This window comes from Polistes dominula, unplaced genomic scaffold (genome assembly GCF_049000335.1).
Source record: "Polistes dominula isolate Pdom_NZ unplaced genomic scaffold, Pdom_raw_medaka contig_16, whole genome shotgun sequence".
Taxonomy (NCBI): domain Eukaryota; kingdom Metazoa; phylum Arthropoda; class Insecta; order Hymenoptera; family Vespidae; genus Polistes; species Polistes dominula.
Genome location: NW_028301040.1, coordinates 3,740,252 through 3,764,677, shown reverse-complemented (window position 1 = coordinate 3,764,677; position 24,426 = coordinate 3,740,252). Strand labels below are relative to the sequence as shown.

At 24.3% G+C, this 24,426-nt stretch overlaps 3 protein-coding genes across 5 annotated transcripts; 2 read left to right on the top strand and 1 right to left on the bottom strand.

The window, feature by feature from the left end:
• Positions 1 to 831: 831 nt before the first annotated feature.
• LOC107064905 (elongation of very long chain fatty acids protein baldspot) lies at positions 832 to 16,812 on the top strand. Of its 2 annotated transcripts, none has more exons than XM_015318091.2 (3): positions 832 to 1,723; positions 5,499 to 5,991; positions 9,425 to 16,812. In XM_015318091.2, exons 2-3 carry the CDS (start codon positions 5,666 to 5,668, stop codon positions 10,011 to 10,013), a joined length of 915 nt encoding a protein of 304 aa, XP_015173577.1. In that variant the 5' UTR covers positions 832 to 1,723; positions 5,499 to 5,665; the 3' UTR covers positions 10,014 to 16,812. The 2 variants fall into 2 exon arrangements, with proteins under 2 accessions (XP_015173577.1, XP_015173578.1); XM_015318092.2 differs by lacking the exon at positions 832 to 1,723 and adding an exon at positions 2,253 to 2,636.
• Positions 16,813 to 20,819: 4,007 nt separating this feature from the next.
• Positions 20,820 to 22,224, bottom strand: LOC107064913 (transmembrane protein 242). The gene is made up of 4 exons (XM_015318105.2): positions 22,092 to 22,224; positions 21,766 to 21,904; positions 21,184 to 21,557; positions 20,820 to 21,074 (listed from the first exon to the last, which is right to left on the bottom strand). The coding sequence occupies exons 1-4, from the start codon at positions 22,098 to 22,100 to the stop codon at positions 21,069 to 21,071; spliced, it is 528 nt and encodes a 175-aa protein (XP_015173591.1). The 5' UTR covers positions 22,101 to 22,224; the 3' UTR covers positions 20,820 to 21,068.
• Positions 22,087 to 24,420, top strand: Cnep1r2 (CTD nuclear envelope phosphatase 1 regulatory subunit 2). 2 transcript variants are annotated; one of them, XM_015318109.2, is made up of 5 exons: positions 22,087 to 22,226; positions 22,322 to 22,361; positions 22,488 to 22,559; positions 22,688 to 22,822; positions 22,885 to 24,420. In XM_015318109.2, the coding sequence occupies exons 2-5, from the start codon at positions 22,334 to 22,336 to the stop codon at positions 23,040 to 23,042; spliced, it is 393 nt and encodes a 130-aa protein (XP_015173595.1). In that variant the 5' UTR covers positions 22,087 to 22,226; positions 22,322 to 22,333; the 3' UTR covers positions 23,043 to 24,420. The 2 variants fall into 2 exon arrangements, with proteins under 2 accessions (XP_015173595.1, XP_015173594.1); XM_015318108.2 differs by having other exon boundaries at positions 22,473 to 22,559.
• Positions 24,421 to 24,426: the final 6 nt, after the last annotated feature.

Genomic DNA, 24,426 nt, shown 5'->3' with positions numbered 1-24,426 from the left:
AAAGAATTATTATAAATTTAATTATTATGAATGAAAAAGTATAAAAAGATATATTTATAAAAAAAAATGATTTATTATTAATAATGTATCTCTATATAAAATTATATAGACATTTAAATGTATCTAAACAAATAGGTTATTTTCGATGATAATTATCTGATTTTTTAAATAAATTGTTTTTTTACGTACAATTCAATAATATCAAATTCTATCTCGACTTACCTCGCAAAAGTTTTAATTACAATAAGATATTTCTAATAATTAAATAAGTTTTTACTCTTAAATAAAGCACAATAATAACACTGTACAATTTAAATAAACATTACAGTACTATTGGTAAGTCACTTATTACCTGAGAGATTTCAACGATCATTAGTAACTTAAATATCCGCTAGAATGCAATGTGATAACACGATAACGGGTGTAACAAAAAAAGGGTAAAAATTATCGAAAGAATTTCTTCGTAATAAAATAACAGGATAACTGAAGTATGTTCTTTTGTTAAAATGTCGACATTATTATAATACAAAAAGATTATTATATGTTTCCAAGTTATAAAAAAGCTCAATACTACTTATTAATTATACATTGATTTTTCGAAAAAACGATTGGCTGATAAGACAGAAACATCAGGATCACGCGTTTCCCCACGCTACAATAAACCTATCGGAAAAGTTGATCGTTCGTAGTTGATTGGTTGATAAACACGAGCCATCGCCGAGAGCCAATGACGATCGAGCAGTACGTTGGATAGTCCCACCCATCGCAAAACAATAAGCCGGTGGCGCTACTTATCCGTTAGCGTAAAACACGAACAGCGTTAGTCTCGCGCAGCACATTGCACGGTGTACTTCATAAGTGTTGACAAGTAAGATTAAAAAAAACTGTCTCGTGTTAAAAGTCTGTGAGAAGACCGGGTTTGACGCGAATTATTCTAATAGTGTGTTTTAAAAACCACTATACCTTGTATACATATATATAGAAATATAGACACTTGACGTATAACATATGCGTTTAATTAGGTGAACAAATTCTACGAATAGATGAATAGAAGAGGAAAAAAGATAATTTTTTAAAGTACATTGCTTAAAGAGAAAGAAAGAAAGAAAGAGAGGGGGGGTCAGATACAGTTAGAAAGACAATAAAGTAGACGTTAAATAGGAGAGGTCTTGTGTTACGAACGCGCACATTGCCTTTCAACTTTGTTTATCTATCGATTTTTCTCGTCAAGAGAAGAGAACGTAGCCAGACATAACGATTCGTCAAGAGAGACAAAGCTACGAAGGTAAAGAAAGACATATTTGCACGTGTAGTATATGCGGTGAGTATATATAATAGAAGATAAAAGAAGAAGAAGAAGAAGAAGATGAATTATTAGTGAGAATGAAATAGATTTGTCCGTTGATGAAATTTCATCTCCCATATTAAGAATTCCTAAGAACGAGGACAACACTAATTTACTCATCGTTGTGTCAAATTGTCATTAAAAGGGTAAAGCTTATTATTTCGGAGTAATACTACGTACACGAATTAAATTCGGTTAAAGTAGACTTTACCAGTTAGTGATCCCGCGCGCGCGATATATTCATTTCATTTCGAAGAAGAATAATAAGAAGAGGAATAGGAAGAGGAAGTAAAAGAAGAAGATAGAAAAGGTAGAAGGGAGGAGCCGGTAGAAGATTTCTCGCATCGAGGGACTCGCCTATGTTACGTTTCTTCGTCGGTAAGCTCGCACAATTTTGCGATTGTTTCGATTTTTTAAAGTACGAGAGAGAGAGATAGAGAGAGAAAGATAATATAAATAAATATAGAAAGATATCTATCTACTATCAGCAAGATGTAGCGTGCAAAATTCATTTATACGCGTGTAGTATGTATAATATGTATGTATGTATGTATGTATGTATGTGTATTTAGGTGGATGAAAAAGGAGAGTCCACTTAATATCAGTTTCACGAATTCTCTCTCTCTCTCTCTCTCTCTCTTGCGTGTATCGATAGAATAAAAGTTGTTCGCCCTTTTGATTTTCTATTTCATTTCACGAATGATAAAGAATAAAATAAAAATATATATATATATATATATATATATAAGATATTAAAGCTGAAATTGTTTTCTCTTTACAAAATCGAGGTCACGGGTGGCGTGATACGCGAAATGTTTTTCTTTCTGTTGCTTCAATGTCTAAATTTTTTTGAAACGTTCCTCTCTCTCTCTCCCTCCCTCTCTCTCTCTCTCTCTCTTTTAAGGGGTTATCAAACGTATATCCCTTGTGTTCTATATTTCACTCCCACTTAAAGAGTATTAGACAGTGATACGTATATATTTTCACACGAGGGCTCTCGACCTTAATTCGAGGACGCGAACCGGGATTGTGCACTCTAACCTCCATGTGTTCGCCTGCCTGCCTGCCTGCTTGCCTGTCCGTCTTTCTATCTAACCCCCGTTCATTCGTCCATCCATTTGCTGCACGGTTGCCTCGTGTCCGTGATGTGATGCTGTAACGAGACCGGTTCGCTGTTGTACGATGTCCGTCAGCCTATCATCTTCCGTCTTTTTTACACGCGATCGTACGCTTCCGTCGTAAGAGTCATTCTCCTCTTACCTGATTCGTTCGACGAAATTTACACACAAAAGTATGTGTATGTGTAGTATGTATGTGTGTTGTTCTTTCTTTCTTTTTTTTTTCTTGCGCGCGCGTCTTTTGAAAAGAGAAGATTTTGTTTAAAAAAAAAAAGAAAAAAAAAAGAAAGATAAATTTGTTAGTGATCTTTCCTTTTTCTGTAGACTTTGTATTTTGTACTTTTATTTTTCTATTTTTATTTTTAATTCATTCGAAATATTGTCATTTTTTGTTTGTTTGAAATCTGACTCGTTTTTTTTATTCGTCTTTTTTTTTGAATTCTTTTTTGTTTTTTTTTTTCATTACGTAAATCGCCTGAGGTAAATTTGGCAAATTTATAATAGTTTGATTGGATGACAGGATTTTATTATTTTTTTAATCGATTTCTTTTAATATTTGTTCTTATTTTTCTTTATTATTTTGTCAATTATCTCGTCATATTACAATTCGTATCAACAATTTGTATTTGATTGATCTTCATTAGTTTTCTAAGTTTATCTTCGTTAATCTCTTTGTTAGTTTTACTACGGACCAATAAAAAATAATTTATGTTAATTTGACATCTTTACATTTATATAAATATTTATAAGGAAAATTAAAAAAAAAAAAAACGACGATTATTTTATTTTTAGTATATTATTAGTGACCGAGATTTCCGGATGGATCAATCTCAGGGAGAATATTGTGCTTGCGCTTTATAGTCCCTCCATATATATGTATATATATATATATATATATATATGAAAGGATTTCACAAGTTGCCAAATAAAGAGATGATTCTGCATAATGAACCAGATATGTTGGACGACAAAAATTTGTTCGATAACGGGTGATCTTTCAATTTTCATAAACGAACATCTTTGTATTTTTTTATTTTGTTTTTTTTTTTTTATCGTTAAATCACAATCGATATTTACGATGATTCAAACAAACATGCATTTGATAATTTGTACAATTTTTTATTTAATACAACAAAATAATTTGTCAATCGATGATTCGTGTACTATGAAATGTTCAACAATTATTATTTTTTTTTTTATATTTATTTTATATTTCTTTCTAATAATCTTTTACAATTTCGAAGGTTTTTTAATTTACATAATAAGAAGAATATTATTTTGTTATAGGAAAAAAATGTGTTTCAACGTGTTAAATAAAAAAGTTTATAAGTTAATTTATTTTATAGAGACTACTCGTTGGATATTTTTGTTATACTTTTTTTTTATTATTCCTACTATTTTTATATTTTAATTTTTATTTTTATTTTTATTTTTATATTTAATATTTAATATTTTATTAAATATTAAAATATTTTAAATATTTTACTTATTATTATTATTATTTGTTTTATTATTTTTTTAATTATAACTTTATTATTCAATATGAAATACAAATGAATAAGCGTTTTTCATTGAATTCATTGTAAATGTTGAAGTTACAGAAAAATATGAATTTGCATTTTACATTTTCATTTAAATGTCATAGTTTTTGAAAAGATAATGCAACTAAAGTATGCATAATTATTTTGTGTATAATAATCGTTGTGTTTAGTGGATCATTATGTTAAAAATAATAGCGATAAGTCTAAAAATAGTTGTGTCGAGTAATTTTAAAGAAAAACCTATTTTTTTTTTTATTTTTTTTTTTTCTAATATTAACGTTACTTCAGATAAAAAAATAATATATTATATATTTATACATAAAAATGTAAGGGTAGGTTTAATTTCTTTTACAGTCGTAAAATCTAAAAAAGAAAAAAAAAAAATTTTCTCAGACTTTGAATTTAAGAATCAAAGAAAGAAAAACGAGATAAATTAAGCTCTTAAAAAAGTAGCAGATCTGTTTTTTTTTTTTTCTTATATTCGGCATATTTTTTAAAAAGATTTTATGATAAATAATTTGCTGGTGGAATTGATAGAAAAGTAAAAAAAAAAAAAAAAAAAAATCGCATTCACAAGCTTACATTTTCTTATCGATCGGAATCTTTAAATTAAGTTTTCACTGTATCTATTGATTAAAAGCAAATACTAATTTTTTTTTCAATAGAATATATACGCATAAAATTATCATTTACATAAATAATTACATACTTAATTTGAGTTTTATTCATTACAGAAAATTAGAAATTATTCCAAATATACTATCTTGTAGAGCATTTTTATTCACGAATAATTAATATTATTATAGTAAATTGTAGGATGAACTTGTTTGTGAATAAATATGAATTATTTATATTTAGATAAATATAATTTACTCCTATTTGTTACACAACATTTCTGAAACAGAAAGAAAGAGAGAGAGATTATCATATTTTTAAAATAATAATAATAATAATAATAATAATAGTAATTGGGTTTATATTGTGTTCTATAAACAAAAAAAAATTGGATTTAAAACTTCTGAACTCAAAGGACAATAAAATATTATATATTTTATAATATTATTATAATATTTTATTTTTATAATTAAAATATGAATATAATTTTATTTATTATTTTTTTTTATTTAATTATAATTTTATCATATAATTTTTCATATAATATTTTAAAATTATATATTAAAACTATTATATATTGATAGTATATAAATTATATTTCTATAATATTTTTTATATATATTTTAAAATTATATATTAAAATTATTATATTAATATTATATAAATTATATTTATATATAATATTTATTATAATATTACATTAATATTATATATTATATTAATATATAACAATTATTTATAAAAAAAAAAAACATTTCTATCTTTGGCATGAAATTTTTTTAACTGTGACACCCATTTATAATAATAAATAGATAAATAAATAAGTAACTAAATAATAAGACATCATTATTGACGTAATTGTGTTTTTTGTTTGTGCAGAATAAATTCACGCAATCACGGGAATAACAAGAAGCTGACATAGACAAAATATTTCTCCGTGGGGTTGTGTGTGTGTGATAAATAAACGAAACTAAGTGTTAATATAAAAATAAAATAAAATAAAATAAAATAAAATAAAATAAAATAAAATAAAAAAATATTTCAAGATGAACAACATGGATTACATGGAAGTAACTTGCCCGAATTATTCTTACGTATTTAATTTCGAAGAAAAGTTTATGCATCAGGATACAAGAGCATGGATGATGAAACATTGGACAAGTGCATTTTATTATTGTGGTATATATATGATATTAATATTTGGTGGTCAACATTACATGGCTAGTAGACCGAAGTTTGAACTACGTGGTATTCTCACCATATGGAACACCCTCTTAGCATCATTTTCGATCATTGGATTCACCAGAACGGCCACTGAATTCATTCACGTTCTCAGGAATCATGGACTATATTACAGCGTTTGTATACCAAGGTAAATATTAATTTTTTTATATCGTTTTTTTTTTTTTGTATGTGTGTAAATATGTAAGGTTATACAATGAGAATTGCAATATGAATTACTTGTTATTGAGCATTTGTATTCAAAGAAAAATATCATTGTTATTTGTACCAACGAAAACATCGATTTTCTATTATTCTGATCAATATTATTTTTCGCAGATTATTTACGTGTTTCTGTATTTAAAATAAAATTGTTATGCACCACATGCGGTGCATGAGTTTGTTTTTTTTTTTTTTTTTTATAAAACGAAAATTTGATTTATATTTCCTTTTGATCTAATGTTGCAATTCTCGTTTGCACGCAACTTTTTAGTAATCATTTTTTTGTTCTTTTATTTTATTTATTATTATTATTATTTTTTTTTTTAATTTCAAGTTATAAAGAATAAAATTCGATTACATTAGAAATATTCGTGACGATTTATAAATATGTTTATATATATATATATATATATATATATAAAATTTGTTATAGATAGATAGATACATTTTACTGCTTCCCCGAAGGGTTACACTCCTTTATAAAATTTGTGTTATATTTATATATATATATATATATTTATATATGTAATTATATATGCTATATATAATATAATATAACATATATAATTATAATATATAATATATTTTTAATAATTAGTAATATTTTAATAATAGTTATTATAATTATGTATATATATAATTAAAATATAATAGATATAAATATTTTACATATAAATATAATATAAATAATTTTTTTTTATTATTATATAATATATAAATTATATTAATATATAATATAAATAAATAATGATAAATAAATATAAATAAAAAATAATATTAATAATTATAAAATATATACATAATTATATAATAATATAATTAAATAAATTAAAATTATATTAAATATAAATATATTTATATATTATTTAACGAGATAACTATGAATGAATGAAATATCCTTGGCAATAAATATATTCGAGTTATTTGCGAACGTCAATCGTACGTTTCAAATGTTTATTGAGTAAAAAGATATAAAATAATTACAAACAGATATTTTAATCATGAATTTTACATTCTACTTGTGTTTATTTTTTCTCGAAGAAAAAAATATTAAAAAAAAAAAAACGTCCTTAAATTTATTTTAATTTTCTCTGACGCTTTTATTAATTATCATAAAAATGACTCATTATTTCAAGGAAATACGCGCGAGCGCATACTTTTATATTTGCTACCAAAGCAAAGATTATGAAACTTAAATAGAACTTCAAGGATATAAATGCCTGATCATTATTTAGAAAAAAAAATAAATAAGTGGGTGACTAAAAAAATTTTATACAATGTATAATTAATTTTTCTTTTTTTGTTCTTTTTTTGTTCTTTTTTTTTTTTTTTTTACAAAACAAAGAAAAAAAAATTAATGATTTACAAGTTTATTACGTTTTTTTACGTTATTTATTTCCCGTTTAACACCTTTTATATTTAAATTAAAAACATGTTGACAAGGTTTAGAAAAAACTCAATTATAATTGTTTCGACATTCTTATTTGTTGAATTATAATTAAATTTATTAAATATATTAATCTAAATATATATAATTATATTTATAATATATATATATAAAAAAATGTAATTATCTATTAATTAAATTTAATAATATATAATATAAATATATAAAATTTAGTTTTGCGATTAATATAATAAAACTACAAAAATTCAAATCTTAAATGATAATGTTTTGAAGATGAATTAATTGATGATTTTAAATATCAAAGAAAAATTAATTAATTAAATAACAAGAAAATTAATTTATATATATATATATATATATATATATATATATATTTGTTTATGTAAATATTGTATAATTTTTAATTGATAAGTAAAGTTTTTTATTTGTTTTTTTTTTTTTATTTTTTATTTTCTAATCTCAGATTTTCATAATTGTTTTTAATAAAAATACGTATAAAAATGTATTTATCATCATCATTCGATGTAGATCGTTTCTTTTAGATAGAAAGAAAAAGAATAAGACAGACAGATAAATACTTAGACATAGTATTGATCAATTTTATGAAGAAATAATTATTTCTTATCTCAAAAATTTGTATAAACACGAATAAAATTTTTTTTTGAATTTTGTAATCGAATTATTATTAGAAACACTTTGAAATACTATAAACATGATAATAATCTTGAAAATTATGAATAAATCATACGATCATTATGAAAGTTGTTTAATCATATATATATATATTTTATTATAATATAATGTATTAAATTATAATTACAATTATTATTATTATTTATTAATTATAAATATAATTAATTTTAATATAATAATAATGAATTTATTTTAAACTATTATAAAAAATATAAGATTACATTTATTATATATATAATTTATTAATTAAAATTATTATATTTTTAATTATTAATTATTATTAATAATTTTTATAATTTATATAATTATAATTTATTATTATTATTATTATTGAAATGTTATAATTATAAAAATGTCATATTTTTATGGATAAGAATCATTTGTAAGATTGATTATAATAATCAATATCATTTCAAGGAAATAACTGAACGTATAAAAGTTGATTTTTTTCTTTATAATATATTCAAAAATATTTCAAAAGTTACCATACAAATATTTAATCTTTATATTAAATTAATTTAAATCTATACTTTAAATTTTAATTTAATTTATTCTATCCATTAATTTAAATTGACATAAAATAACGTAATTCTGTGTAGACATATTAAATGAGGTTTTTTTTTTTATTAGATTTAAAAATTATTTATTTCTCTTTATAATAATAATAATAATAATAAAGATAATAATCAATCATACAACTAATTATAATAATCGTTTTTATACATTCATATTAACTTCAACTTTCTATTTTGTCAATCATTGTCAATCAACTATGTTTGATGAAATTCAATGTTGAAAGCTAATGCCACGTGTACGTGGGTGGATTGAAAACTTTTGTGCGTATTATAAGAACAAATGTTTTGTTCGTTTCAATCAAATTTACTTTTATTCTAAAAACAAAAAAACTTAAACATGCTGCACGTGTACAACAAAATTAAATTGTAAGATTTCATGAAATTATGTGGAAAAATAAAAGTGCGTTTGATTGAGTAATAAAACGTTGATTTTACGTAAATTTCTCGTTAATTGTTATATTACCTAGTTAAAACATATAATTCTATATTCTTCCATACTTTAAATAGGTCAATATATTTAATCATGGTTTAGCTGATTATTTTATGAATCAACGAATTTCACATTTCAACGATAACCATATATATAAGCTCACAATTTAGTTGTAATAATTATTAAAAAAAAAAAAACCTAAATAAATAAATAAATAAATAAATAAAATGTTGATTTTTGTATTGTAATGTTTCAGTTTCATCGTACAAGACCGAGTGTCGGGCTTTTGGACATGGATGTTCGTGTTGTCGAAGTTACCCGAGCTCGGTGATACCGTGTTCATTGTTCTACGTAAACAACCATTAATATTTTTACATTGGTATCACCATATTACCGTGTTGCTATATTCATGGTTCTCTTATACGGAATACGCATCTTCAGCAAGGTGGTTTATCGTAATGAATTATTGCGTTCATTCGTTGATGTACAGCTATTATGCTTTGAAAGCAATGCGTTATTCGCCACCTAAATGGATCTCGATGCTGGTCACGGGATTACAATTGTCCCAAATGGTGATGGGCTGTGCTATCAACGTCTGGGCTTATCAGTACCTGAAACAAGGACAGTCAGAGTGTCATATATCACGACTAAATATCAGACTTAGCCTGGCTATGTACTTCAGTTATTTTGTCCTATTCGCACACTTCTTCCATAAGGCCTATTTCAGCAGAGATTCAAGTAAATCAAGCAAGAACAAATTGTATACTAATGGAACTATTACCACGACTGATGATCACACGATCGTATCTACGAAATACGCGAATGGTAAACTGAAGGAAAATTAAGAAGAGGAAGAAGACAATTATTATTATTATTATTATACAACCAAATTTTTGGTGGGAAGAAGAAAAAAGAAACTAGAAGAAGAAGTCAAGAAGAGTAATCAAACAAAATAAAAGAAGAAAGAGAGAGAGAGAGAGAGAGAGAGAGAGAGAGAGAGAAAATAAACACACACACAGTAACGCATAAAATTTATGGTGCTCGCTAAATGAGGAAGCAAATGGTATTTGTGTTATAGGGAGGGGGAAAGCTTTCTACATTTCACGCGAACCCGGACATAATTTTTTTTTTTTTTTTTTACAGTCATAAAATTTACCTTTCCTTTTTTTTCTTTTCTTATTTTTGGTTATATTTTTTTTTGTTTTTCGATTATTATAAATGTTGTTTTATTTTTCTTCTTTTTCTTTTCTCTTCAACGCGCTAATTTGTAATTCATGTATAATGTATCATAGTTGTTTTTTTATCATCTTTTAGAAGATGATAAAAAAAGAAAAATGGGGTGTTGAAGACAAACCTGGATAGAATAATTTTTATTTACTCTCTTCCTTCTTCTCCTCCTTTAGAATAAATAATAATAATATTAATAATAATAATTAATGTAACAATAATAATTATTATTATAGTGATTATAAATATTAATAATTAATGGATACGATAATAATTTAATAATGGGGGTCTTTCACTGGTGTCAGAATATTTTGTTTTCACGGCTTCGCACAAATTATTCTCTGAAAATTGTTTCGTTGATTTTCATATCCGCTGTCTGTCACGCTTTAATCATCGATTAGGATGATTAATCTTCTTAGGGGGATTTTTGTTTGTTTTTCCTTTTTTTTTTTCATATCGTAAATTCTTCTCCGTCTCTCTTTTTTTTTTCTTTTTTTAATCTGAACGAATTATAAAATATTTTCAAATTCTAAATGACGAACGATATGTGCGAAAAAGAGAAAGAAAAGGGAGGAGGAGAAGTTGGACAAGTTAAAAACTTATATAAATATAACAAATAAAATATTATTCGCTTCCTGACAATATGGCGGACTCCTTGGGCCGATCAATTATTTATTATTATTATTATTATTACTATACAAATAATTCTTTGTATTTATTTTATTCTTGTTTAATATTTTCTTTTCTTTTCTTTCTTTCTTTCTTTCTTTCTTTTCTTTTATTTTTTTTTTTTCTTTTTTTACGAGCTAAAAACTCTCTTCGTCGGCCTAGAAAATATTTTTCCTACTACACTAAACGTTCGGTCGACGTGAGAAAGAATAATATTAATGTTTACTTAAAAATTTAAAAGAAGAAAAGAAAAAAAAATTAGAAAATGAAAAGGAGAGGAAAAAGAAAACCAAAATGAAAAAAATAATTACGCAAAAAAAAAAAAGAAAAAAAAACACTTCATAAAAAAAGAGGATAAAAAAAAAAACAGCAAAATATTGGATTGTCCGGGGAAAAGTTCGTGCCGATTTTCAATAGATGGTGCAAAGTTTTTTTTTTTTTTTTTTTTAATTCTTGCTGAAAAATCTGAAAAGTTTTTCTTTTTCGTTAAAAAACCTAAAAAAGAGTTTTTTTACTCTGAAATTTTTAATTTAGTTCAGAAGTTTGTGAAGTTAACCATAAAGATGGAAGAAAGATTGTGGAAACAAAATGGCACTTATATATAATTTAATAAATATTATATATATGTATATATAATACCAAAACAAAAAAAAAAAAAGAAAAAACTTAAATGCGTTGCGTTTCAATCTTCCGTCAAAATCGGCACGTAATTTCCGAACAATTCAATAACAAAAATACAATAAGGAGCAAAGGTGTGAAAATCATATTCGTAATCGGGGAAAAGGATTTTACATGGAGGTGATGGTCATTAGAACATTTTAATTTTTTGTTTCAAAATAATAAACGTAAAAATGATAAAGAAGAAGAAAAAAGAAGAAGATAATTTTTGAATCGATTGGAATCGATTTGAAATTGTATGACATAATTTACATGCTTATAAATCAATAAGTTAATTCGATTCATTCGTTATTATGTTGTTTGATATGTGTAGAAAAGATAGACACGATACAAAAGGAAAAAAAAGCGAATAAAAAGAGAGAAAAAGTGAAAGAGAGAGAGAGAGAGAGAGAGATAATGTAGAGCTTAAGGTGCCTGTTATGCTAAAAGAGAATTATAATTGGTATTTATAATGGTATCTATAATAAATTAAAAATTTATGATCTACTTGTGTAACGTCATGTAAATTATTTTTGTTTTTTTTCTGATGGAAATTCAAGAAGACTTGAAAAGATAGGAAAAAAAAAAAAAAGACAAATAATCTACGAATGAAAAATAATCTCTGACATAACAAGTTCTTGTATTGACAATGTCAAATAAAAAGAAAGATGATAAGATGAAGAATGAAACAGAAAAAAAAGGAAGAATTATCATAAAATTATTTAAACATTATAATAACCAACACTTATATCATTTTCTGTCATCGTATAATTCTCGTTAGAAAAGGAATCTAATTATGAGTAATAATGACAAAAAATAACTATAAAAAGAAATATACATATTTATTACGTTAATCTATATATTTATTTGATTGGAATGGATATAACAAACTTGAGAAGTATGATATAATGATGATTATAGTAATTTAAGTTTAAAGAAAAATTGTTCTTTCTTGCATACACACACACACACACACACACACACACACTTACGCTTATATTATATTGCGTATTTTTTATGTATCAGTCATATTAAAAATTGAATTTACATTTTTTTTTTGTTAAATCTTGCAGATTTATCGAACGAATAATTAAGACATGTAAAATAAAATAGATAAATAGAGTTTATTTTTTAATTGATTTGTATCAATTAATTACTTAAAAAAAAATATATATATATATATATTATACACGCGTTACTAGCTCTACGAAATAAAAAAGTTGATGTTTACTTTAACAGGTAATATATTTAATTTTGTAAAAAATAATTAATGAAAAAAATTAATACAACGTTTAAATAGAATGTTATCTGTCAACACGAAAAATAATTCAATATTTATTTGGATAATTTGACTATATCAATGATGATATGCGCTCGTTTTTTTTTATTAATGCCGCCATGATGCTGTTCATGATTTAGATATTTGTCAGAGTCATTCTAACACATACTAAGATAAGATTTTGATTCAGGTTGTACAACGGAAACTATGTATTTATGTAATAATGGGTATGTGTGTGTAATATGTGTGATCATATATGTTTTTCTTTCTCTTCCTTTGTACATCTAAGAAAGAAAAAGATAAAGAGAGAAAAAGAGAGAATATTGTATTAACGAGTGTTATATTGGCGCAGTTGCGATCATTCAACGATCTATGCATTTAACTTTTCAACGTGTGTATATGTGCGCACGAGCGCGCGCGCGCACGCGCTAGTGTGTGCTTGCAATTACAATAAATATGCTCCTAATATTTTTTTTTTTTTTACATATATAAATATATTTTCATGAAACATATGAAGATATATTCAGTTGTCTTATAAGTTTTTTCCAATGAAAGATGTAATTAATATCCGCCATATTGGTTCTGCAATTAATATCGGCCATATTGTTTCCACCATTAATTTTGATCATATTGTCTACGTCATATTAATTTTGGCCATATTACATTACTTTTACAAGAATTGATTTGATTATTTGTCAATAAAAAAAATATGAAGAAAAACACACGACGCCTTTTGAAATTTATAATCATATTTAATAATACGTAAATATAATGTATAATAACTATGATATATTGTTTGATTAACAATTTACTTTGAAAGAAAGAAAAAAAAAACAAAAACAAATGTGTATTTTTAATTTAAACTTATTGGACAATTCGATTTATATATGTATAGATTTGTTTGTCACTTGAATTTTTAATTTATTACAATTTCGATGTGTAATTTGTATTGAGCGAGCATTTTTGAAATTCTTCCTGAGAATATAAAAAAAAAAAAATTGTAAGAGAGAGAGAGAGAGAGAGAGAGAGAGAGAGAGATAAAAGATACATGCATGCATGCTTATGAATAAGAAAAAAAAAAAAATTAACAAAAAAAAAAGTTAGCTGTGATGCATTTGTGAGGAAAAAAAGAAATAGGATTTGGTCCCATTTTCTTTTTTTTTTTTTTTATATATATATAAATTATAAACATTCGAATAAGTTAAGTATGTAAAGAAAATAAAAAGAAACAAAACAAAAAAAAAATTGAATCGGATCACCGGTTCACGCCATTTCTATTGTACGATATATGCCAGTTGTTATTGATTCTTGTCATTGTCAAAGAGTTTTGGGATTATATACAAATATTCTGTAATAATAATTATAATAATAATAATTATAATAGTAATAATGATAAATAATGATGATGATAATAATAATAATTATAATAGTAATATTATTAATAATTTCTATTTAGAAATGAGAAAAGAAAAAAAAAAGAGAAAATAGAAAAAGGAAAGAGAAAAAAAAAATTAAAAAAGAAAAAAAAGAAAAAACGTATGACGTATTTTGACACTTCACACAATCAGTCACAAGTTTTGTAAATCGACGTGTCGTCGTTGTAAATTCGTTTCGATGATTTTTTTTGTTTTTCCTCGCGTTAAATGTTTCGATACACACAACAGATGTACGTATAATTCCTAGAAAGACTCCCCCCCCCCTTCATGAGAATTCTTTCAACGATTTTGACGATGTCATTACGATTACAAACAATAAATACAAAAGTACGTCCAAAATACCGTTTGAAAAGGAAGCAGTGGTTCTCAGCGAGGTCGCATTTTTGCATTCGAAGGTCCCCCTAGGTGCCTTATACCAAATTTTATTTTCATTTATTTGACTTCGTACGATTTTTTGTTTTGTTTTGGACTATTATGAAATTAATTAAAAATATCATATTCGTAAATTGTATTTAAAAAAAAGAAAAAAAAGGACAATTTTTAAATTGCTTCCAATGAAGAATAAAAGAATACATTAATAATTAAAAATATGTTCTTGCTTATAAATGTCAACTAATAATGTTGTTCGTAAATTTTCTGCTTGAAAGTTACATTTTCAGTTGCATATTTAAATATTTTCAAGACATCATTAATTTTTTTTTTTGTTAACATTTAACGTATCGTACATTAAATGCAAATTTTGATTAAGTTAATTATATATTCATTTGTTTGTTTTTTTTTTTTTTAAATCACTGGCATTGCTTTTTAATTATCTCGTGAAATGTGTCTGAATATTATTATTCGTTAATTATACATTTCATTATCAAATTCGTTGATATTTAAGCACGTGCAAAAAATGTCTTTTATTTTTGGTATCCTCGTATTTTCCAAAATAATTTCTAAACAAGTCTTCCTCTCCATAAATCATCAAGAAAGAAAGAAAGAGAGAGAGGGGAAAAAATGATAAATTATGTCAGAAATATCAAACCTCACTTTGAAAACAGCTAACACGATCGATACGTTGATATTATTATGATGATGTTAATGAAAGTCCTAAGAAGTAAAAGTTGCGTGTATGTATGTGTATATAAATGTGTATGTGTGATGTATGTATGTCCCATTTAAAAAGAATCACGTTGAAATATTTGTATTTATTACGTGTAAAAGAATGAATATTTTAATCGTTTAAATACATTTCCACAAAGCACAACTCACACGCACTTGTATACATGCAAGTGCATCTTCGTATATGTGCATGCATAAATACGTTTGCATGCATAAGTTAAAATACTACGTGATGTTTTCTTCATTTTGCGAGTTAGACGATGATCAAAAGTTTAAGTTTCATTTATCGTCACTTCCTCACGGAAAAAACCTTAATATCATGGTTGAGTGTGTGTGTGTGTGTGTGTATGCATGTACATGTTTGTGTGACGTATGCTATAAATCATATACAGGATGAGTTATGTGAGAAAGGATCTGCATTCCTCACCGATCATTGCCTTTCTTCTATTATTGAAAATACAATCATAAGATTTTGTCTTTTTCTTTTTTTTTTTTTTGTTAATTTGATTTCTTATTTTATTTGCAAATTTAATCATTGATTATAAACGTAGACATTATTTTTATTTTGTTTCGTTTCATTTTTCAAAATTGAAGATTAGATTATAAGAGTTGATGGATATTTTGTTGAGTAATTTTTGGAGGATTTTTTTTCTTTTTCTTTTTAAATGCAAAATATTTCTTATAGAAAAAAAAAAAAAAAAAAACAATTTATGAAGACTTCATCTTCTTCTTCTTCTTCTTCTTCTTTCCTTTTTCCTTTCATTTAGGTGCATGGTACAACACAAGAACAGGTTGAAAACATTTGTTATCTTATTTCTAATATATTCGTAATTGCACAAATATTTTTCCTATTGTGTGTAACATAAATATAGAAATATTAAAAGATATGTGTGTGTGTGTAATGATCGAAAGCTTAAGAAAATTCGAATTTACTTTTGTATTCCATTTTTTTTTTCTTTTTCGTTGATTTTCTTCAAATAAAAGAGCTAAGTATTTTCCATTAGCTCAAATGATTATAAAAATTATGATGAACTTTCTACTATGTAAATACACATACGTGTCAACGTATATATACATATATTATAAGTGTACATATATATAATGCAAAACGAAAGAGAACGAGAGAGAGAGAGAGAGAGAGAAAATGCACCGAGTGACAAGGCACGTTGCACGTTTGTTAAGAAACAAAAATAATAATAATAAAAAAATCAAATCATTTGTAAACTAGGAAGAAGACATTTATATAAACAAACAAATCGTCTTTCCCCTTTATTTTTCATCTGATATTTTCTTCTTCTTCTTCTTCTTCTTCTTAATTTTCTCATCTTTATAAAAAAAAAAAAAAAAAAAAGGAAAAATCAATAAGCTCGATTAAACGAAATAAAATAAAAATATTTATAATAAAACTTCGTTAAGAGTAAATGTGAAGAAAAGAAATAAAAAAAAAACCGAAACGTGAGATAATAAAAAAAAAAAATAAAAATCAAATAAATTCATTATCAATCTTTTTGTTTCCACAAACCAACAATAATAATTTATTATAATTATTGATTATGGCGTATTACTTTCATAATTCGTCAATGCATTTTTATCATAGTTGTTTCAAATGACAAGTATTTAAAATTAAAATGTTATGCCATTTCAGCAGTTATAAATATATATATATATGCATGATTATTTTTTTATATTATTGAATCTCATTTTACGCAATTTTCTTTTCTCGATAAGTTTTATCTTATGTTATGAATAAAAGTCATACAAAAAAATTGTTTAAATATAATATTATTGTAATAATATTATATAATATTATATTATAATTATATTATTATTATATAATATATATATATATAATATTGTATATAATAATATTATAGAAAATTCAATATGGCTGTTCAATTAAGTCATTTATTTAAATCAAATTAATTTATTTGCGAGGTTAATTTATTTACGACTTAAAATGAAATTTATATTTTCTCAGGTCATTAAAAATTAAAAGTAGTCTTTTACGTAAGTTGATTCCCAAATGTTTTTGCAATTATTAGCATTGTCCTTTCGTCGTTTATGCAAATCTACTTTTATATGCAATAACTCATTTATAATTTACTATTTTAATACGTAATAGGGATGAAATGAATAGCTAATATTTTACTTTTTAACAAATGTCGCAATAAATAGAAGCTATTATACAATGGCGTTCGATAATTAAAGACTTAACAAGTATACATAATTTAACAAAAACTTTCCGAAGACTTTTTTTAAATCAATTCTTTTATTGTTGTTACTTTTTTTTTGTTCTTTTTAATTCCAATAATAATAATATATATATAAATTTGCATAATCGAATTTTACTTATTTTATTTTATTTTTTTCCCCCTTATCGCAGTAATTATTATTTCAAGTATTTTACTCAAGGTAAATGTTGCAATTTAAAATATGTTAAAAATTTTACGAATTCAATATTTCAGCGTTAATGACTCCCATAATCGTTTTAAAACGTTTTAAATACATTTTTAAAAATATAGATATATTATAGAAATAATTATCCTTGTCCAAATGTTTAAACATATATTTAAGATAAATATGTGTTACTTACAAAAATATTATCTTGTTAAAGTATTTAAAAAAAAAACACGAAATGACGTAAATGAAAATTGAACAAAAGATATTATTTCATTTGACAATGTCACTTAAAGAATTTATATAGATATATAAATGTTGAATATTCTCACGTTTTTAAATATAATTTTAATCTTTTTTTCCACTTTTTTTAAAATCATACATCGATAGACATTTATTTGAATAATTTAAAATATCATGCTAATTTCATTTGACTACTACGTAAGTATACTTTACGACATATATATGTATATACGTCGTAACATGATTTGTGAAGAGACAAAGATTAATCTTACGTTTTCTATACTATTACAAAACTTAATGGAAAAAAAAGTAATTCCAACAGAGATGTAAATTATGACGTTAACAAAAAAATATCTATAAAAAGTCCCAGAGTATTTTTGCGTTAACAATTTGATCACCATATTTCTAAAATAAAATTAAAAAAAAATATATTTATACGAACGTGTCGAATCTTAAATGATTTATTAAAAACTTGTAACAAAAATATGAAATAATAACAAAAACAATATTTCGTCATCGAACGGTATACATTGCCAATTCTATTTAAAGAAACGAATACAAAAACAAACATAAAAAAAAATAATATATATTTATTTTTTTATCATTTTGAAATTGTTGAATATTTTCTATTGAATGATGTAGTATTTCTTTTACAATTAATAATTATACTTATAGTAACCCATATAAGTAACCCATTCAAAAAAAATAATCGGTTAAGTAAAAGATACCAATTGTGTCAGTAATGATGACAGTAGGCTAAATGTTATCAAATTGACAAAATAAATTCGTAAATTGTTTAAATTTGATCCTTATTATAATTATCAGCATAATTGTATGGGCCAAAAGGTATAAAAAAAATAAATAGAAATTTCGTAACACGCGACTATTTCCTGTTACCTATTTACGCGCGAGTCATATTTTTAGAATACAAAATAATGCTGGAAGTATTTATTAATATTTTTTATTAAAAATTTATAATAAAATGCATGTATATAATAATGTAGATAAATTTATTAGAATAATGTGATATTACAAATGGTAACAGACAAATAATAAAAATAGTCGATATTTTATGGTTTTTTTTTGTTTATAACAATTTTGTTAAATTCACCTGACACGTGAACGCGTTTGTCTAGTTTACTTTTTATGTTGTTATATTTTATTTATAGTTTAACGAAGAGAAAGGAAAAATATTGGTATACCTAAACCAAACAAAAAGAACAAAAAATTAAAATGATTAGATAAAATGTACATAAATATAAATCATTTTTGTAAATTTCGAAGAATGAAGAAATGGTTTCTTGGAAAACAAATTGTCAAGAAATTTGTTGCATTTTGAAAAAGATCATTGTACTTGGAATATTTTAAATATTAAAAAATAAATTTGATAGTGTAAGTTCATTGATTACTAAACTATTGAAACTTATTATATACACACATACACACACACACACACATATACAAATACATTAGGCATTAGTAAATAAAATAAGTTAGATCGTTTATTGTGATCCGTCTGAGCCGATGCGTCGTTGTAATGCGTTTAGTATAGTTAATCGCATCGTCTACTTGTAGTCACTACCGAAGCCATTCATGAACATTAACACCCACATTAACACACCAAAGAGAAACTGAAAGAGTATATATATATATATATATGTGTACGTGCCTAAGTTTGTTGGATTGATCGACCTTAAAGTTCTTGGACTTGAATTTTTACGTAGACATACGTGTAACTATTCATTACATAGAAAACTATACCATGATTTTTCAATGTGGGTCATGACCCCGTATTGAATCACCTAAATAAAATTTAAGGGTTGTAGAAATTGTAGAAAAATGAACAATTATTTTCTTCGTCCAATGAACGAAAATTAATTCGAAATTAGCTTGCCAATACTATAGTATGTCAACGAGTGTATAATAATGAAAGAAAAGATAATATAGTCAGTCCAATGTTCAGAGTCGTGAAAATATTTACTCAGGTAAAATGAGGCCGTCGAGTGGAAAAGTTTGGAAAGCTCTGAACTGTAGAATGGTTCATAGGTGATTTGAAATATTAATTAGAATTTTTTGTTTATCTCTAATTCTTTGTGGAAGTCTAATTTATTTCTTTTCATTTATAAGTAATTTTAATATTTAATATTTTTCGATACAAAAATATCATAAAGATAATGGGGTCTTATTAATTTTGTTTTGTTTTATGCTGAAATTACGAACCTAAGAAATGTTAATTAATCTTATGTGGTAGTTACATTTTAGGAAAGAAAAAATAAATAAAAATTAGCCATATATATATAAGTATATATATATATATATATATATATATATACTTGAAATTATATTTCAATGAGAAATAAAGAGAAATATTTAATATAATTATGACTTTAAATAATATATAGGATTTATAATATCAAGATAAATGTGATTTAAAAAAATTTCGGCATTAATATAAAGTAACAGTATTACCGACATGTGAATGTAAGGTCATTGCACGTATGACCCATTTAAAAATAACTGAACACTTTTCGGCTCCATTAGTTAATTATATATATATATATATATAATTAGTACAAATTTGTAAATGTGTATCATTTTGATAAAATTTAATATTTGTTTTCATAAATAACATAAAAATGCGCTTTTTCATTCATTTTATTTTCATTTCTTAAAGATTATTTCTTTAGTTCTTTTTATAAATATATACAATTATACTTTAATAAAAAAAAACAATTATTGAAATTGTTCATTTATCGTATTTTTAACTTTCAGTTATTTAACTATAGTTAGTAGAGTTTAGGTATAGTCTTTATAGTATATTATATCACTTTGTACAATATTCTTCTAACGTTACAAATTCAATTTGCTAAATAAACAAAGAGTACTTCTCAGTCCTATAAACAGAAACAAAAAAACAAATGAATAATTAGTAATTATTATTATATAAATTAATTTTTGAACATTTTTAATATACATTTTTTATTATTTCAATTATTTTCGCACCTTCTTTTTACCCCAATCTTCTGCAATATATGTAAGAAGATCAGTTAAACCTTCAAACTCTGTTCTACTTTGTGGTGGATCATTTTTAGGAATCTTAGGCAATATTGATCCCATTTTGTATCTAAATTCTTGAGCATTACTTGCACCTGACAACTTCCATATACCATAAAATAAAAGACCACATCCTGTTACTGCATAAAATGTACCCCAACCAAGCGCTCTGAATGCCAAGGAAACTCCAGTTTCATGTAGTCTTCTCGATCCACCTAGTCCTTCATTGAAATATTTTGGATCTTTTTTCTTTGCTGAGGCTAGTGTTGTACCAAAACCGATAAGTGCAGACAAACCGGTGACACTACTTAAGAAAATTGCTGCTATACTTGTAACATAATAAACATTATTTAAATGAGAATATTTATATTAATAAAGTTTCAAAGAATTAAATACAAGTTTTATTGATTACAATAACAAAATCAACAATAATTTTAAATGGTTTAGCAAGATCATGATTGTATAAGATTTTCTATTTACATATAAATAGTTAGAAATTAATTGAAATAAATAATAATGACTTAAACGTACCGTAAAATTTTTCTTTTTCTTTCTCGATATCCTTGGTTAACGTTATCACTTCTTTCTTTGATTGTTCAATTATATCAGTCTCGCGTGAAAACATAACCTCAGAATCGGTAGCCATTTTTAAATATTCCGCTACATGTTTCTATTAAATTCGTGTTGAATAATTCCAAGAATTAATTGAGATGTCGCTTTCATCGCATGCATTGGCGTATATAATATGTACAATTAAATCATAACCTTGTTTATCAAAATCAAAATGTATTTAATTTAAATGAATTTGATAAAGATTTCATTGAATAAAATTAGATTGTGTCTCGTATTATACTTACATCGATCATGCAATTAATTTTATTCAATTAAATATTAACATCTACGCAAGTTTATACGTAGTATTATTTCTAATTTGAATAAACAAGAGAAGAAAAGAAAAACAAGAACATTTTAATAAAATCATTAATATTTCAGTAAGTTTTGGTAAATTTGTATTTATTAAGTTTAAAAAACTATATTTGTTTGGTATCCCTGTATACGTAACTATCAAATGTGTATTGTGTTGCAGTTGTAAGTTATAATGTCTTTAGATCAAACTGTGTGCGAAGGTAAATATAAATAAACTTTAACAGTTAAGTAATAAAACATTTAATGATAAATTTAAAAAACACATTAGATCATGGACGATTAATTAGAATAATAAAAATTACATTTCATAGACTCTCCATTTTTAGATTTAAAGGCGTTTGAGAGACGCCTCACTGAGGTTATCGCAAGCTTACAACCGGCAACTCTACGATGGAGGAGTACGTTTTATTTCAATTATTTCCATTACGTATAAATGATTTTATTTTTTATATTAATTATGAAAAATATTTACATATATAACAAATGTTTTAATTGATCATTGTTAAATAATAAAAATCATTTACAGTGTTGTTAGGTTTTATCTCAGTTTGCACTGCTGTTGGTGCTTGGCATTGGTTGACAGATCCAAATACATCAGCTGTATCTTTTACTCAAAGTCTTTATAATCATCCATTCTTTACGACTGCTAGTATTATATTAGGTAAGAAAATAAATGAAATATGTTACATCGATGTTATTCTAACATCTTGTTTCAAATTTTAGTAATATTATTCATGATGGGAGTACATAGACGTGTCATAGCACCGAGTATTATTACACAAAGAGCGAGAAGCGTATTAGGTGATTTCAATATGAGTTGTGATGATACAGGAAAGCTTATTCTTAAACCTAAAAGACCTGCCCATCCACATGAAACTTAAAAAAGACAATGTGTGTGTGTATACATTGTGTATATATTAAGTTATAAGATCTTCGCAAATGCCTGGATTGCTACATAGGGTGTCCAAAAAGGAATGTATATGTATATCGAAGATATTTTTATATAACAATAAGTATATAATTTGATTCATTCAATATTTTGTTTCTTCCGCATAATATAAAGCAGAGGTATATAGTACAAAATTAAAACCGTTCGAGAATTTGTATACGTTGGGATCATGCAAAAGGCATATGATCAAATGTTATATTTGATACAATTTTTACGTTTAAAATACCTTTTTTCATTACATAATATTTATAAGGTAAATAGATCAATCACTCGACGAATAATCTAAAAATCATAAAAAGCATATATATTTTTGCTACTATAATTGGAGAAAATAAATATATCTATTTTCTAAGTCCACGCATACATTCGTTCTGAACGTTTCAAAGAAATTTACCATTTCGTAAATTCTTTGTATCGAGAATTAAATATTGAATTATCGATAATATTTCAAATTAAGTTGTTCTTGTTGATTTTTAAATAGACAAATTTAAAAATTACACCGACGACGATGTTTAAATCGTATTTATTAAGTTTTAAGTTAATTGTGTATTGATTTATATTAGCAATTTTCTATACGACAAATATCTTTGCGAAGTCATAACTAAAAACGATTAACTGTAATTATTTTTGTTTTTTGTACATATTGTATAACATTTTAGAAAATTTTTAGAGTTAGATATAATGAAGTATTTAATTTCTATTGTTAACGATTTTGAAAAGAAAATATCTATTGATTATCACTTAAATGTATCGACGTATTTCTACTTCCTCTTGTAACTTTAATATAAAGACATTTTGACTTAATATTCTAAACGCATGTGTATATAATAGTCTTTATATACTTCCATATTTTAGTTAAGAATTAATGGGTTTGTTTATACCGTGACGTCGTCAACACTTTTTTTAAATGCTAAATGATTTAAAAAGTGCAAAATGAATTAATCGTCGTTGTAATCGATATATACGTATATATATATATATTAATATTAATATAATTATAATATTAATTATATTAATAATTAATATTATTACAATTATAATTAATTAATTAATTATAATTATAATATATATTTATATATATATTATAAATTAATATTAATTATAATATTATATATTAATATTAATTATATAATATTATATATTAATATTATACATAATATTCCTTTACGTTATCAAAAAATTGTAATAGTTATTCAAATATTTAATTAGACGAAAGTTTCTTTTAAACAAGCCCATATATATATATTCTATAATTTGTACAAAAAGCTAAAGTTACAAATATGTAAAAATAAAACTACTATCTAATCTAATTTGTA

Excerpts from the sequence above, each read along its gene's own strand:
- LOC107064905 (XM_015318091.2), top strand. The coding sequence starts at position 5,666 with ATGAACAACATGGATTACATGGAAGTAACTTGCCCGAATTATTCTTAC. Across the intron at positions 5,992-9,424 it reads TACAGCGTTTGTATACCAAG|TTTCATCGTACAAGACCGAG; the intron begins GTAAATATTAAT and ends GTAATGTTTCAG.
- LOC107064913 (XM_015318105.2), bottom strand. Across the intron at positions 21,558-21,765 it reads AGAAAAAGAAAAATTTTACG|CAGCAATTTTCTTAAGTAGT; the intron begins GTACGTTTAAGT and ends TTACAAGTATAG.
- Cnep1r2 (XM_015318108.2), top strand. The coding sequence starts at position 22,334 with ATGTCTTTAGATCAAACTGTGTGCGAAG. Across the intron at positions 22,362-22,472 it reads AGATCAAACTGTGTGCGAAG|ACTCTCCATTTTTAGATTTA; the intron begins GTAAATATAAAT and ends TACATTTCATAG. Across the intron at positions 22,560-22,687 it reads GGCAACTCTACGATGGAGGA|TGTTGTTAGGTTTTATCTCA; the intron begins GTACGTTTTATT and ends AATCATTTACAG.